General features: G+C 40.8%; 1 protein-coding gene across 1 annotated transcript in view; it reads right to left on the reverse strand.

The window, feature by feature from the left end:
• The window catches only part of kdm4b (lysine (K)-specific demethylase 4B), a 48,334-nt gene that overhangs the window by 5,305 nt on the left and 25,986 nt on the right, over positions 1 to 17,043 (reverse strand). Inside the window, 11 exon segments of the mRNA XM_073476495.1 lie at positions 45 to 221; positions 665 to 853; positions 3,820 to 3,928; positions 5,447 to 5,502; positions 5,796 to 5,872; positions 7,695 to 7,899; positions 8,467 to 8,627; positions 9,618 to 9,738; positions 10,149 to 10,396; positions 10,622 to 10,869; positions 11,108 to 11,304. Of these exon segments, the coding sequence (XP_073332596.1) occupies positions 45 to 221; positions 665 to 853; positions 3,820 to 3,928; positions 5,447 to 5,502; positions 5,796 to 5,872; positions 7,695 to 7,899; positions 8,467 to 8,627; positions 9,618 to 9,738; positions 10,149 to 10,396; positions 10,622 to 10,869; positions 11,108 to 11,304 (1,788 nt within the window).

The raw sequence follows: 17,043 nt of genomic DNA on the forward strand, positions 1-17,043 counted from the left end.
AAATTACACACAGCTGTCAGTGTCTAAGCTGTAAAAACACTCACTAATATGTTTTCTGGGTGCAGGTTGTCACAATACGACCCGTCATCAAAGTTGACCTCGTAGAATGTCTGCGTTGCCATGCCGATGATGGTACAGTGGTAGTACCAACCATCATTGTTGCGACCAATCACCCTCTGGTCCAGGTTCAGACCCGGTGTGGCTTTGGGCGCTTTCCGAGGCTGGAGGGAGAAAAATCCGGCAAGAGAATTTGGGTTTAAGACATGATGAAAAAACAAAAAATAAGAAAGCAATCTTTCTATAGTAAATCCAAAAAGACACTTACTATTTAAAACACATACTCATTACACATGACTTAAAGCAAAAAATAAATCGATTTCTGAATTGTTAAAATCCATTTTAAGTAAGGAGTTATACTTTGACCAATCCTCCTGTCAATGCAGCAAATACTATGACATATTAACACAGCAAAACTAAAAGCTGTAGATATAAACTTGACAGGAGAGATGAAACTCTCCACAGGAAACAGAATTTAGATTTTAGCTTCTGAAATAAATATTGTTTTGAAGAGGGCTCTGGTTGAGCTCAGGATTTATCAGGAGGAAGGCTGCTTTACTCCAAAAATCTTTCACTGTACAGTACCAAGATCCTGATCGATCCTTACCTTTGGAGGGACCCGTTTATGCTTGTGGCAAGTGACGGTCACCACATAAGGCCAGTCAGCTGGCGTCATGACAACTCCAGCGATTTGGGCGCAGGTGACGTGGAAGGAGGTGGCGCATTTCTCGTATGAGCACTGGATGCAGGCGCCGCGGTTCTGATTTGCATTCTTGCTGTGGCAGAATACACACTTCTACAAATAAAACAGAAAATAAAGAGGTTGGTTGTGATTCGGGTTGGAGTAGAATTCCCCTTGACCTTGAGCAGAGATTTATTTTCTTGCTTTCTCTTTCATAAATGTTCAAGGATCATGGAAACTGTATTATGGCTCTGCATTGTAGACTGAGCAACTAAGCAAGTACTGGTTTTGGCTTTCAATTCCTGTGAACATAAACTTCTTATGATATTCAAAACTTTTTCCCTCTTTCTGTTTTTCCTGCATCCTTCTTGGAGTCTTGCATCACTTGTTCAACTTCTACTCTTTCACAAATCATACATGAATTTGCCATCCTCCCTTGAAGCACTTTCCTTTTTTAATCCCTTCATTCCTTCCCCACATCCTGAGTGTGAAATTACCACCAGCCAACCAAGTATTTGCCTTTGGCCAGGAACCTAGTCTACTCTCCACCAAGACACTTTTACATGTAACCCAGCACATGCAAATCCCCGACCTTTATTCTTCATTTTCAGTTCACTTTGAATCCTTCAATCCTTTGTCTACCCCCCTTTGTCTTTACACTTTCATTCCTCATCCCTCATTTGTCCCTCGACCCTCGGGAAGGGACAAGGAAAGATTAACAGCATGTGCAGGAATTTGGCCTGTCATATTGAGTTACCTTCTATATACACTGGTGTAGGTGTGTTCCAGAAACATTACTTCCCTTCAATATTCTGATAAGAACATTTATCTATTAAGATATCACCTGCCAGGAAATACATTCGATAAGAGAAAAGTCGAATTATAAATGTTTAACTCATGACAACAATCTTCGATCGAAGAGAAAGGCTCAACCTATTACTCCAACAGCTTTGACAGCCGTCTCATCTTATGTCACTGCTATCTTTCTATGAACTGGTTTTATTGTGATGATCTATCATCACACACTATGTCTTTCCAATCCCTCATCCGTCCTTCTTCATCCTCCTCCCCCCTTTTGACAAATCACACTGTGAGCAGCTGTAGTGCAGCTCATGGCCGATCAATAAAAAATAAAAATTCTTTATTAAAGTGCCAATACTTCATTTTTGTACCGGTGCAGAAAGAAATGTACAACGGCTTTCAACAGAGCAGTGCTGTGTGATATTTCACGGGCTGGTATGGTTTATAGTTTTCTCCTGGCATGTCGACTTAAAAAAGAAACACTGCATGGCACCGAATCTCCCTTCTTATGTAAAGTGCGGACTCCAAAATTTGATAAAGCAATTAATAAATGAGAAAATCAGTGTTGTTGCAATGCAACAGGAGAATTTACCTGGAATGGCAGGTGAAAAATAGTTTTAAAAAGTGTTTGACGATTTTTTTAAGCAGCTTGCTTTTCCAAGCGTGAGGCTGTTTTCTCACAAGAAAAGAAATCCAGGTACCTGTAGGTGCAAGATGCAACACCACTATTGGGAGAGCTACATCTTGTGAGGATTCACTCAGTGTTACTGTGCCTGAGAAATTCTGAAACAACTAAGACAAAAAAAGCTTCTATGAAATCTCTCCGTCCCTGAAAACCAAATGTTCAAAGATGGAGGGAAAAAGCACAGACTGCTGAACACGGTGCAATATTAACTGGTTTCAAGGGTGCGTGTTCACATTTGATCAGCGCAGTCATCCGAATCATTAGACCGCAGAGCTTCTTCTCATGGCCTTTTAAGAAGACATGGAGGAAAGCTGCTTTGAAAGTACTCGGATGCAAATGTCACCCAGCTTCTGTTTGATAGATTATTCAGAGGAGGAGAGGAGGGAGGTGACATTATTTGTAGATTTGTGATAATGCACCAGCAAGCACTGCAGCTGCCTGTGAAGTGGAATCAGGTGAATGGAGGGGGAGCGGAGACTGGGGAGGAGAACTGGAGGGCAGGATGTGTGTTCAAAGACATGGCAGCAATGAGGAAATTGCCTCCTCCCCTTGGGATCAATTCAGTTCATTTGGCTCAGAAATGACAGCTGATTATTCAGTCTTTCCCCTCAGCACATACGTGTAACCCCATGTCCTCCACAGCCCACAAAAACATGATCTGTCCATTTGCCATGGAGGGAAGACAATGGAGAGAGTACCAGATACAGTGAGTAGGCATAGGGATGGGAATGACGAACCTGTTCCAGTTGACAACCGTTTTGAAATTGTCTGATCAATTGGAATTGTATGTCTCCGAGCTTATCAATTCCTTTTATTGATGCTGGTGTGATTTTCTGACAGTTGCACACTGCAATATAATCAAGTCAAACTTGTGTCTATGCTGTTGGAAACTTACAAAAAAAAAAAAAAGGAGTCATGGGGGTGAGGGAGAAATGGTCCATAGGCAACAAACGTACTAGTTGAAATGCCTGTAAAAGGATCACTTCAAGTAAAGGTGCAAACACCAGTTACTAGTTACTAGTTAGACACTAGTAGTTAGTGCCATTGTTTCCCAACTGGGCAGCACGTTCGTTACAAAGGGTGAATATCTTGTGTTATAATAAGATTAGCACCATTAAGGCATATTCTAAGAAAACCTAAATGCAGTACAAATATTCTCTCAGTTCATCCAATCAATCGAGAACTGGTTCCAAATTACTCAGTGGTTAAACAGCGGAGCTTTTGCCGTCCTGAGTCACATGCAAGCCTTGTTTTCTACTCTGTTTCTACACTGTGTTCAGACTTGGAGAAAATACAACTGCTTTGTTGACGCTGAAGGCCTACTTTTTTCCGAACAGAAAATTGATCAGTTGTCAATAAGGGAATCAATAAAGAATCGGATTGATAAGCAGAATCGATCATGGCACTGGTATCAATAAAATCTTAATTCCCATCCCTAGACAGGCTTGCTTAAATGTAGGAAAAGGACATGGGAGTGAGAGAATGAGATCAGGGCATAAGAGAAAATTCAATGAGAACATTGAGACAGGACTGGGTGGTCTTGCTTGGGTTAAAAGTTGACTCCTGCCCATCTCACTACACCATAGTTACTTACCAGATTCTTGCGCGATTCTGGAACAGCCCTGACATCCACTGGTTCCCTCTCGATGGCGTTGACGAAGCGAGCTTCAGCCACGGCAATGGCACAGATGACATGGACCCACCTGGTTACACAGAGAGACACACACCATAAAAACTTCAGGCTTCAAAAATCCAACAGAGGTAGACTGCTAGTATCAACCTATGTGTTATTCCTTTCTTCTGTTATTTCCAAAGATGTTCTGATACCATTTTTTTCCTTCCTGATACCTGGGCTTTGGGTATCGGCCAATAATGAGTATCGATCCGATACTAGTGTGTGTTTAAAAAAAAAAAAAAAAAGAAAAGAAGAAGAAGAGCTGTATATATTACTAACCCTGTATGGAGGTGATATGATTGCTATGTGTCCTTGGCTCAGGTAAAAACCCCACATGAACAAACACATGCAGAGAATGATTTGCATACAACATTCTTATTCTTTTATTATCTAGTCATTACCAAAAAAGAACAACAACAGAAATTAAGGAATAAATAACACGCAACAGCAACTTAAATTAAATAAATCCAGAAATAATTCCTTTAAAAAACTTAAAAGTGCAGCCCCAATTTTGTAAAAGAAAAAAAAATGTAATTTTCAAATAGGGGCTGGTCATCTAGGACCATGACCTCGACAATTTTTAAAGTTATCTTAGTAGTTTTTTGGTGGTCTTTGGGGAATTTCTCTCGTTGTTGGACTGCAGTTTCCAAAGTTTGCTGCTGCAGTTTGCCCTTTTCCCCCTTCACCTTGGCGAAGTCGCTGTGCTCTTTCGCGTGATGTATCTTCAAATGCTTTTGTGAGGTTGCTGGTGTTGAAATTGGCAACACTCATGCCATCACTCTACATTACAGCCTTGCATACTGAACATGTCGCCGTTTTACTGGTGGGGTTATCCAGCGTAAAATATTGCCAAATAGCTGACATGTTGCTAGCTCCGTCTGACTCGCGTGGACAGTAGTTGGCAGTGGCAGCACAGCGCAAACGTCCTGTGTTGGCTTTGAGAGCAGCGAAGAAGAATTGATTTCCGGTGTGTAACGTTAAGCAGAGCTAACGGAGCTAACTGGTAAGTAGCAGTGTCCTGTTTCTAAATTACGTGGTATCGGATCAGTGCATAGACTAAAGTACTCACCAATACCGATACCTGGATTTTCGACAGTATCAGTGGCACATCCAATACTGGTATCGGAACAACTCTAGTTATTTCTTTACAAACTCTGTTCCAACAGCAATCTACAGAACTTGATTGAATTTGTTAGGAGCTATGTGAGTATCTCGTAACCTATGTGTGTTGTGGTTTACAGTTTACTACTGTTCTAATTTTGTTAATATTGTTGCTAAATGTTGGTCCTTTTAGCTACAAGTTTAAGTTTAATTCCGAATATTTTTAATTAATGAAAATCTCCATCAGAGAAATTTGCTTTAACTAGAGATTCAATAAAATACACTTCTATTGAATCTTTTATTGACATTTTTTTGACATCATTTTTTAAAATTATTTGGCAATGACATTTTAATATGGCCTTTGAGGTTTTGTTATTCTAATATGCATAGCAAATTTTGCATACATGAAAAACTGCCACATTAAAACCAAAGCACACGCACTAACCTTTTATCTGTGGTAGTCTTCAAAGCTCCTCCCCGCAAGTTACAGAGACAACATTCCTGAAAAAGACAAAGCATGATGAGGATGAAGTTTAGGCAGCGAGGGACAGATCAAACATAGATCTTCTGAGCTCTCATACCATGGATTGGTATTGCAATAGCTGCTGGAAAAAATTTTAACAGCCAACTTTAATATACATGAAGAAATAGAGAAGTGCATCAAGTCCAGTCAACTCTGAGAAACATCTTCAAGTATTTCTTCTGATTCTTGTCCAATTCCAATACATGTAGTCATGGAGACGATCACACTGCTTTTCTAGACTTGTAAATTGTTGCTTTTTTTTTTTACTTACAACTGTCCAGGCTCCTGCCACACACCGGGAGCACATCCAGGGTTCGGTGACAGACTCCGGCTTTACACCATAGCAACCTATAAGAGGGGGGAGATTGAAAGCTTTAATATATTTCCTTTAACATGTTTGCATTGAATGTTTCCAAAGCACAATCTGGATGCAGAAGAGTAATAATGATTAGTAACGATGGGCTCCATGGCAACTTGGTCAAACTCTGGCACTTTAAATATTTATTAAAATACTTGGGTCCTTTTCTACAAACCACTTGAAAAAACCAACCACTTTGTTAGCATTGTGAATAGACCTTAGCCTTAACCTTTAATTTGAGCTACTAAACCAGACGGATTGAATGTTTATGTAACACCTTGAAAGGTCTGAATGATTTCTAAATGAATGTCCAATCCAAAACAATGAGGAGCAAAAGGATCGAGCGCAGAGCTGCTGTTTTTGACAGAAGTTCTTTCTGCTTCATGTCCTCTTATCAATGGCAGCGCTGCTTCTCCAGCTGAGCCCAGTTCATCCCTGGATGACTAATGAACTGGCCTTTTTGAAGGTGCACTCCAGCTTTAGGGATAATAAGAACCCAGGAGGGTTGGTGTGTGTGTGTGTTACTGACATGTGCACATGTCCTTGCCGTTAAGTATCTTGGTTATACATGCAGCCTGACACACATGATAAATCAAAAAGCAGATATATCAGTGTAACTGTAAAACTATTTTTTAACATATGCCACAAAATGAGCATTTATTATATTATCTGCACCATGACTGATGTTAACATTTGGCAATGAGAAGTAGAGACAAGCACAGTGATCCCATGGCTCATATACAAAGTTAACAAGCTGCCTTTCCGTTCACGCTTTGCTTTGACAGAAGCCATATCCCCTAAAAGTCGGATTTCTTTGTAAAAAATGGTTAAGAGCGGAGAGCACGGTAAATAAGAGCTAGGGAAGTTTATAGTGTGCAGCCTTCAGAGAGGCCTTTGCGTTGCTTGAGCAGCCACTTAGCTAGTTTAACCTGAGTCAAGGAGAGTTAAACTATGAAGCCTCACTGAGAGTGGTAACAGGGGAATTGAATAGACAGGTTGTTACACTGCTGTAGTGGAGTCTCATACTCTGTGCCTCTTATTTTTCAACTCTATTCTCAAGGGTTCAGAAATAAAAAGTTGTGAATAGAGAAGAGTAGTGAAATGCCCAGCAGAGCCTTTCTGTAAAGCTCGTCAGTCCATGTATCTGTCTGTGGCTGGCTGAGACCACAGTTTTGAGTGTTATGACTCAAACTGAAGTGTACCCACAGCTGCTCGCCTCCCAGTTCTACAGAATCAAACATAACTTTCCTACAACAATACACAGAAGGACCTTTTCCTATTTTTTTAATCCACAAAATAGTGTTATGAAGAAGACATTATATACTTCGCCCTATTACACATCCATTAGGATGTATATCCCACATATGTATGTGACGTTAACTACGTTTGCAAATTCAGCAATCCCCTTAATAGTTACATTTTTTAAAACTTATTTCACAAATTAAATAAAACCAAATGTCAAAATGCAGGTTTAGACCTGAGTAAAGGCTGTTCTGAGAGACTATACTCATAATTCCTAGAGCTTCATCAGTGTATAAGCTAGAAATAAGCTTCCTGCAGCTGTGAGCTGACTATTGGCTCTTCATTAACAGCATACAAACACTGTGTTGTGTTCACATTAATTTTTACAGCTCATCTTATAGAAGCCCTGTTTAGATATAAATGGAAAAAGCCAACTTTTTAACTCCTGCAGCTGTCCCTGGGGTGTTATTACTCCACTGCTAACAGGGCTGAGCACGCTATGTTTGGTCACAGTGTTACTCAAATACAGCCAGCATCCTTTATTGCTGTGTTGACTGGTTTTATACTTACTGCCGTGAACCTGCATGTGGCAAGATGAACAGCGGAGCAGAAGACTGGTGCCATCCTCTGCAATGTGATAGTTGGTGGGTGGAGGCTCAGTGTTGCGCGCACCGACGCTGAAGCACATTTCTGGGACCAGTGGACGTGTCCGACTGCCATGCTGAGGAAGGGAGGCGCGATGGGCGTCGGGTGAAACGAAGGCGTCTTTCTGTGGCTGGAGAGGCCAGAGGAATGAAGATAATACAGTTAGTGGATTTTAACATGCTGATTATTGGTCAGTCTTTACAACAGCCGAATTGAAAGTTAACAACACACAATTTTCTTTGTTAAAATTATATGAGAGCTACAAGGATTAGTCAGTAGAAACAAAATAGCTGGCAACTATTTTTCTAGCAAACATTTGTTGGTCCCAGCTTCTTATATGACAGGAATCGATGCTTTTCTTTGTCAATTGATAATGAATGAAGAGTCTTTGAAGCAATGATGCAATCGGAAGACATCCCTCAGGGCTCTTGGAAATTGTGGTGAGCATTTTTCACAACTTTTTTTGATTTATAGACAGAAATTAAAGCGCTTAAGTGTGAAAGTAATATCCAGATTATCCATAATGTAAATTATCCTTTTGCAGAACTAACCTAAACTACTGCTACTGAAACATCACTTATGCTAACATTGCTAAACTAATACACACAATACTACTGATTTTGTAACTGCTACTGCAATCACTACCAATTCTAGTTCACTGACACATATGTGCATATGCTGCAGTGTGTGGCTGTACCTTTGCATAGGGACAGAATAGCGAACAGATCGCACAGTGTGGTTGGAGTGCTGCCACTGCAGCATTGAAGGCCTTCTCTGCCAGGAAGTTGGGTGACTGATTCTGCCACAGGTGCTCCTGTTTCTTCATGTCGCTTTCCAGCGGCATGGGGGAGGACAGCTCTGCGGGTAAAAAAATAAAGACATTAAAGACATGCTGCTCCAAACGAAGACAATCTGAAGTCAGTGACGCACACAGAAGCGATGTTGGAGGAATCCTCATTGGTACTGATTTTACTTCCTTCTGAAATGCATGTGAAGCATTTTTGGAAAAGCACAAGGATCTTTTTTAATAAGGGAGCCCTTGCCAAGAAACAAAAATAGCACATTCTGTTCCAGACAATAACAACACCATCCCTGATATAATTGCCCGATGAGCACAAATAGCACAGACGTCAACAACTTGCTGTTGTGGGGCTGGAATCAATTTTTCAGTGAAGCCCCTGAAGCTACTGATCCAGAGTGTTTGTTAAACCTGGACACAAGGCAGGAGGAACTCTTCAAAAGCTTGCCATTTAACTCTCTCTCTTCTCCCTCTCTTTCTCCTTGTACCTCATCCACCCTTCTGAAGGACAGGCCCCGAGTCGGGTCCCCTGCTGCCAACTTAAAGTGACTTTGAAAGCAGGTAATTGGAAGTCATGATCCCCGGATCAATAAGTGTCAGTCAGAAAATGAGAAGAAACAGACAGGAGGGAGGGGAGTGAAAAGAGGCCTTGCAGTCCTGATTTCATTATCCCCACAGGGAGCTTTAGTCCTGCTTGTTTTTCTTTCTCAAGATCGATAATCAAAACAAAAATGGTGTGTCTTCTTCATTTTAAGTAGCGTGATGAAGAGGACAATGAGTGGGATGAATAAAGTGGCGGACAGAGGGAAAGAAAGCATAATGATAGATGAAGATCATGTTTTTAGTAAATTGTATGTGAATAATCTATCTTAAAATGTAACTTAGTATTCAGTTATGATTCACGTATTTCAACTTTTACAAGAAATTAAACAGCATTTACAATCTGACAGTGTTTATCATCAATTTCTCTGTAGAAGTGTTAAAAATAAGAAAATATTTACCATAAAATACACGCAAGGTTAAATACATGTACAATGACAGATGCACACCTTTGTCGCTGGTCGGATCTTGCTTTAAGATGGACAACGGGGAGCGTTTGGGTGGCTTGCTGAGGGGGTGACGGCGACTCTTTTTTACCTCTGTTGGCATCTTCATCTTGGAGTAGCATGCCTGATAAAACACAAGACTTTTTCTTTACATTTCCCTTTCAGTGTTTTAACCTTGACACATGCAGCAGCAAATAATTACAATCTTTTCAAAATATTACAAGTTAAAATTCATTTTGTAAACTGTTTACTGTGGACACGTGATTTCTATAAATATGTTCAATCATCTGTGTCCCGATTCTTTTAGCGGATTCAATTTGTGCATCAAACTGATATCAGTAACTGTTGGTAAGCTGCAGCTTAAACACAATTAAAATTTAGAGGTTCAACTCCATTTTCAGATCGAGCAACTTCATATTTCCGTATTGAAATACCAGCAACTGTGGCGTGAGATAAATAAGTGTGCTGCAATGCTGGACACAATTACTACTCAAAGAAAAAAATTTAATCGGCTTTGATCTGGAATAGGCTTACCTGGGTGGCACTCACATCCAGCTTGTTGTCTGCTGGGATGTCACTCTGTTTTGGGATAAGAGGTTTCGCCACCTCTTCAGCGAAACTAACGTTATTTGAAGTCTTCATGTTGGATGTAGCAAACTGCTCAAACGCTTCCTCAAACCCAGTGATGGAGTTGTGGGTATTTGTAGTCTTCTTCGGCTTTTTGGGCTTCTTTTTCTCAATGTCCTCCATCAAGTTCTGAGGTTTGGCCTCGGGTTCTGTTGCTGGCAAAGAGAAATGGACGGAAAAAAAACTTAACTCTTCACAAACTTTGAGGAGGAAGGTGACAGACATGCGGAATTTGAAATTCAGAATGTTTTGAGTTAAGTTCAGTTTTCCATATTCCATGAACCAGCAGCAAAAAGTTCAAAAAGATCTCGAGTAAAATTCAAAATAAAACAACTATGCTGATAAAAAAATATTTATATTACTGCTCATACTGTCCTCACCCTTTACAGCTGGAGCCTCTGCTGCTTTGGCAGCGGCCTCTGCAGCCTCCTGCTCCTCACGCTCCATGGCCTCCAGGGTCATCATGGCCTCTTTGGCTAGACGCTCCTCCCTCTCTTGCTTCCGCTGGGCCTCGCGCTCCTCAACCTGACGCTGGTAATCAGCAGCATTCAGCTCAATGCCGTCCTCTGCCAGCACCTTCACCTCCTCCAGCTTTAGACGACGGAGCTGCTTCATTTTCTGCATGGCTCTGGGGTGGGACACAAAGACCCGTAATAAATTCATATGAAAACATATCTACATTTATCTTTTGCTTGCAAACAAGAGCCTCCGTGTATGTTCGGGAAAGAAGCACATGAGACTCAAGAGAAATTGGCATGTAGTGTGCAAACCAAAATGACTTCAAGTTTCCCGATTACAAGGGAGAAATTTGTGTAAGAACATCAACACCTCAGAATTTAGACACGAAATGTAGTTTGACCTCTCACCTTCGCAGTAGGTTTGCCCGATGGGTTACACGATGCTGCCTCCAGCTCTCCAGTTCGGGGCTGCTGAGCTCAGTGGCCTTAAGGTGGTCCAACACAGCGGTGTCTTTGCCCTGCTTCCATAGCTCGTAGCGATCCGGCTGCAGGCAGCGCACAAACACATCCATGGAGATCTTCACCATGTCCTTACGGCAGGTACACTAGAGAAGAACAAGCAGAGAAGGAAGAGATGACTGAAAGTTAGAGAATAGCTGCAGGTAAGGCATGAAGCAAACTATGTTCCACAGTTAAAAAAATAAAAAATAAAATCCTCCGCAGTGAGAGGATGCCACTGATTGTCTACATATGGAGCAGGTGCTACAGATGACACTTTTAGTTGCACTTCACAGATTTTTGACAGAAAGCTCTGCAGTGAGTGATCAAAAGGGGATGTAACAGTCTTTGGCACACTGATGAAGAAGCCCAAAAAACAGCATTTGAAGAGGATGGTAACTAACAGCAGGGGAGAGCAGCAGCAGAAATCACACTTTTCAGAGAGATGGTCCTTGAACTTAAATTAGATGAATTCATATAACAAATTCGTAATGTTTTATAATTAATTTATCATTTGATTCACATGTAAGGCACGTGTGTTATGCACTTTGCCAAGAACGAGTCTCTTGTTGAAGAGGTTTTACTTAAATAAACATTATTTATATGCTCCAATTGTGTATTTGAAATGTGTGCAAATAGCATTAATTATACACCTGTCATAACCTGATGTCACCCTAATTAGATCCATTATATGGAGGGAGAGACATTAAAACATTTATGCAGCCACTGTATAGGATTGACAACATATTTATGAATGAGAGTGGTTTTTATTTTGGTATTGTACATAGTACTGCAGTGTGGAGTGAAAAGAGCACTTTGTGTATAAACAAGTAAATAGGGTCAGGTTGGATTTGAGCTGAGGGCAACACCTGTTACCATATAGAGAGTCTCTCAGTATGAGGAATTAGAAGCAGAAGAAATCAATATATAAATAGAACTCTATTTATCACATACAATCATACAATGTAGTGAAACTTGTTCTCTGCATTCAAGGGCACCGACCACCCGGAGGAAACCCATGCAAGGAGAGGGAGAAGATGTCAGGATTTGAACACAGGATCCCTTCGCTGTGAGGCAATAGTGCTAACAACTGCGACACTGTGCTAGCCCTCGTTTTACCATGGGTACAACAAGACGCATATAGTTTAAAGTGCAGCATTTGGTCATTTTTAAAGCAAAAAGCTGATGAAGGCAAATTGGCCGTAAATTTGAAAAAAAAAAAAAACACTCTAATCTCCATTAGAAAAACAAACACACACATCAGACAGACGATAAGGTTACATTGAAGTGGGCAACAATTGGTGTCCCATGAGTTTAAAAAAATTGCAAAGAGCAAATGTACTTTCAAGGTCCTGTGTGTAGGATTTAGTAGTCTCCATCTGTTCAGTCTGCACAACCCTTGCCTCATCATTCCTATGGTGGCCGCTAAAAAGGTGAAAAATGCAAAAGGCCCTCTCTAACGCCGATGTTTGATTTGTCTGTTCTGGGCTAATGTAGAAACATGGTGCTGCAGCATGGCGGCCTAAGTGGAAGAGGACCTGCTCCCTCTGTAGATACAAAGGACTTAATTTAAGGTAATGGAAACTCAGCTTTCAGGTGATTATACACTGAATGAAAACAGAAAACGTAATTATTAATGTTATTAAGTTACATTTCTGCCCCTAAATCCTACACACTGGACCTGTAAAATAAGTGAGTCAAATAGTGCAGGTAATAAGCCTTTGGTAAATGTGGTAATGTGCAAATAGTTCAGAGGTAAATGAGAGTGATACCTGCATCCTATGAGCACTTACACCTCAAGGTGACTCCACAAACCTTCATAATGACAATACAGGTCAATGAATCATTCTGCTGACTAGTGACAGGAGGAGCAGCAGAGCTGTTAAATGAAACCACAGTGCTGAGTGTAAGAGAAAATGGCAGTTACAGCAGAGAGAAGTTTGGGAATGAAGGAAACAAAAGGGGGGAGATGAAACAAACAAAGATGGGGGAGGAGAAGGAGGGATGGGGAATTTTTTTTTGTGCTTTGCTTGCTGTATTACATTCTGGCCCTATTATTTCCTGAGCTGTACTGAGAACCTTATGTTCAATTACTGGAAACACAGCAGCTCGCCCTCCCCAGCAAAACAATATCCAGCCTACATCTCATCTAGACACCACTTGACAGACGGAAACATTAAAATATGGTGGGGGGTGGTCGAGTGGAAAGTGGGAGGGCAGAGGGGGGCAAGTGAGCATGGGTACAGCTGATTGTTACCATCATGAAACCTTTAATAAAAATAGTAACATACCAGGAAACTACAGACGCACAAGAACACAGATAAATATCGCTCCTGCACTGATTGTACCTGGCAGAATGTGCTTTTTACAATTGTAAAAAGGACTGAATGGCTGATTTTATTTTCACAAAACTATTAAGAGGTTATAGAGATTGTTGCCATCCTCAAGGGCCAGGATGAGTTCCATTTTATTATCATATAAAAACTTAATTAGAGGAGGGAAACGGATTTGGAAATGCACAAGATCTGAGAAAACAAAAACTCACCCTGAGGCAGACAGTCAATGAGCCCTGAAGTATACTTTGGCTCCTAATGAAGCTAAATTGTTGAAGCCACAGAAAACCCAGAGCCTGGGGACTCAGTATGGATCTGTGAATTCAAAGGATGTGCTAAGAACTGATAGCAAAACAGGGTTTTAGTCTGACCTGTGTGACCTGACCAACAGTAACTGGAAAATTTTGACTATCCAAAATTCTTTATGCTGGCTTTGATGACACTATCGCTGATGAAGACAGCAATAACCAGAGAGATGATCCAACAAATGAAGATTGATTTGACAGGTCATCAAAATTTGTCAAGATGCAAAAAGCAGAAAGTGTATACATCTCATTCATCTATTCATGTTTGATGCTTTCGTATCTCATTCACCTCAACACTGTCACCAATGTTAGGTTGGAGACCTGATTTGCCTGTTGTGCTACAGACAAAAAAAAATGACAGCTTGATTTTACTCAAACCTAGCAGATTTGTCCAACCGGTGGCGAGATGTTGCTGTTTGAGAGATATTAGGACTGCACAATATGTTGTTTCAGCATCAACATCGCAGTGTGTGCATGCGCAATAGTCACATCGCAAGACGTGCAATGTCATGAAAATTCCTTTTTTCATATTGCATATTGCAGAAAAACCCAAACATCACAATGTCAGTTTTGTCCCAATATCGTGCAGTCCTAACAGATATCAAAGACAACAAGCAACACAGTACATAAAATGAGCACAGACGAAACATCAGACCTATTGGTCGACCGTGATTACCTATATATTTTTAGATATAACAGTATAGCTAAATGTGACAAGAGAAATAAAAAAGGTTACCGATCTCATATCTCCGCAATTCAAATCACCCTGACTGTTAGCTCTTGCTAGCCTGACGTCATGGTGATTCGGTCAATATCATCACACATGCTCTTAAAAACTACTGCGAGATGAGATGAAAACTTACCTGAAGTTTATTTGCTCATATGAGATGCACGCTGGAGAGAAAATGCTGACCAAGTAAACTAAATTACTCTAATTGTTCTTTCTTTCCCTTCATAATCTATTAATATACATCCCCATCCAACAACAGCTGCTTAATATCTTGAATAGAAAGAGGGAGATTTAAAAATGTCTGATCTACAGCTGTGAAAGCCATACACCACTTACTATTGTGTGCATAACAAACAGAATATACAGCATTGTATTGTATCTCTCTAGTTTATGTTGCACCAAGTTTTCCTTTTTAAATGTCAGCAATATTTCAACTGTGATGAAACTGTTCCCGCTAATCACACTGTGTGGCCCCAAGTCTCTGATCTACTCCTTCATTATATTATGGCTGCCCTCTAATAGCAGCGAATAGTGGCAGGGTGGACTGGGTATTACAGAGCTTGCATCGACACTGGAGGGATCTGATGCATCCATCCTTAAAATAAGCTCATCAGTCAACCACGTAACATGTAAATGAACTAGAAACAGAAAAAATAGCCCCTTCTGGAACAGCAACTTTCACCAACATCAGGACATAATGAAGTCTCTGTGCTTGTCATGTTAGCGCACTGCCTCAGTAAATGCAATTTAGAAAAATTCTGATCTGTGCTGTACTGGAGGTTCTTTGCGGTAAAGGCTGCCAGTGGGCTCAAATCACAGGTCACTGGTGTGATCAAGAAAGTCTGGGTTAACGGTCTTTATTGCATTTGTGTGACATATTTTTCTGTGAAACTCCTGAGAACATGATAACACCAAATGTGACTAAGTGCCCTTGTAAACTCACTGGGAAAACAATGGGAATTATTTTCTACTGCTAGGTTTGTGTGGCAGATAATCACGTTTTTGTGTCAGTGGACACAACTCGTCTTGGGCTCCAGGCAGCATTTTCTCCAGGAACAATGAGACTCTTAACTGTTCAATGATGCAGTAAGCCTACCACACATGAAGAAGAATGCATTTTGTGTATTGGCTATCATGGGCATAGGTTGCACATAAGCAACATCTAATAACAATTCAGCATGTCCAATCACAGCATGTCTGGCCACGCCAAAACTAGACATGCCTGCAAACAAATATCAGAGTGCACAGTGAGTCCTCTGCAATTCACTCTCAAGATGAAAAAGTGATGTGATTTAGTCTGGGAACTGGGAGGATGATTTCTGCTCCTCTCCCAGACGGAAAAATCACCATGGAGGCCTGCGGGAACAGTCGCAAAGTGTGACTGAGTACCGAACGAACTGAGAGAGGCTTTCATTGAGAATACTAGAGCCAGAACATAGGAACTGTTAACATTCAGCAGCATAATGGTGCAGCAGACATAACTATTTTCATAAATAATCTGCAAGATCCTTTTTGCCATCTGCAGTGCCTCGGTGGGCTCCAACTGAACTGCTCTCAATCAAACTTGCCAAAAATTGCATGTGCTGTATTTAAATCAGTGTACAAACTCAACAGCTTGACAGAGAGTTTTTCTTAGCGCTGGATGACACTTTGTGACAACACCAAAATAGTCTAAATAATGTGTCCCCGCCCCGGCATCTATTGGGAAGGTGAGGTTATGTGGACGGATGTATTTTTTTTTTTTTTAAGATGATCCCTACAATAGTCAATTTGAGTGAAGAGTGAGTCATGTCTGTTGAAGCCCTGGATTACAAAAATAAGAAATTAAATGGCTTGTGCTTAATGCATAGTCAGAAAGGTTGAGAAGAAGGTTAATAAAGGCTGCAAAGTCTGAAATAATGGAAGTCTAATTGCATGCCGACAGCACGGAAGGAGTGCTGACAGTAGGACTTCTTTGACTGCAGGTGTGTTCGCTTAGTAAGTCAGACAGATGGGTCAGCAGTTGGGGAGCTTGTATTTAAGAAGACATGAAAAAGAGACGTGAAGAAAGCCCAGGCTCACTCCCTCCTTCTCTCCATCGTGTGCTGGCAGCCCCAAAACAGTGACAAATTCGATCCCGAGCCCCATCGTTCACTGTCCTATTTGGTGCTGACAGAATAAAGCTCAGTAGGGGGAGGGCGGGAGAGGGAGGGGAGACGGCCTATTGAGTTAACAGATGACTGCTCAAGCCAAAGACAGAGAGAGAGGGATGAGGGGAGTTATGTTAAAGACCAACAGAGAATGAGAGACTTCATTGTTGCCAAGTAAGTGGTTGTTGTGGGTGAGCTTTATAAAACTATAACTATGTACATATGACAGTAATTACTCAAATGAAATTAAAGTGGAGAGGAAATAAAATTACAGCCAAATATCTCACTGAAAAGGCAGTACAGTACAATACAATACAGCACAATACTATACACAGAACAGGCCTTTACT

Source organism: Pagrus major, chromosome 11 (genome assembly GCF_040436345.1).
Source record: "Pagrus major chromosome 11, Pma_NU_1.0".
NCBI lineage: Eukaryota > Metazoa > Chordata > Actinopteri > Spariformes > Sparidae > Pagrus > Pagrus major.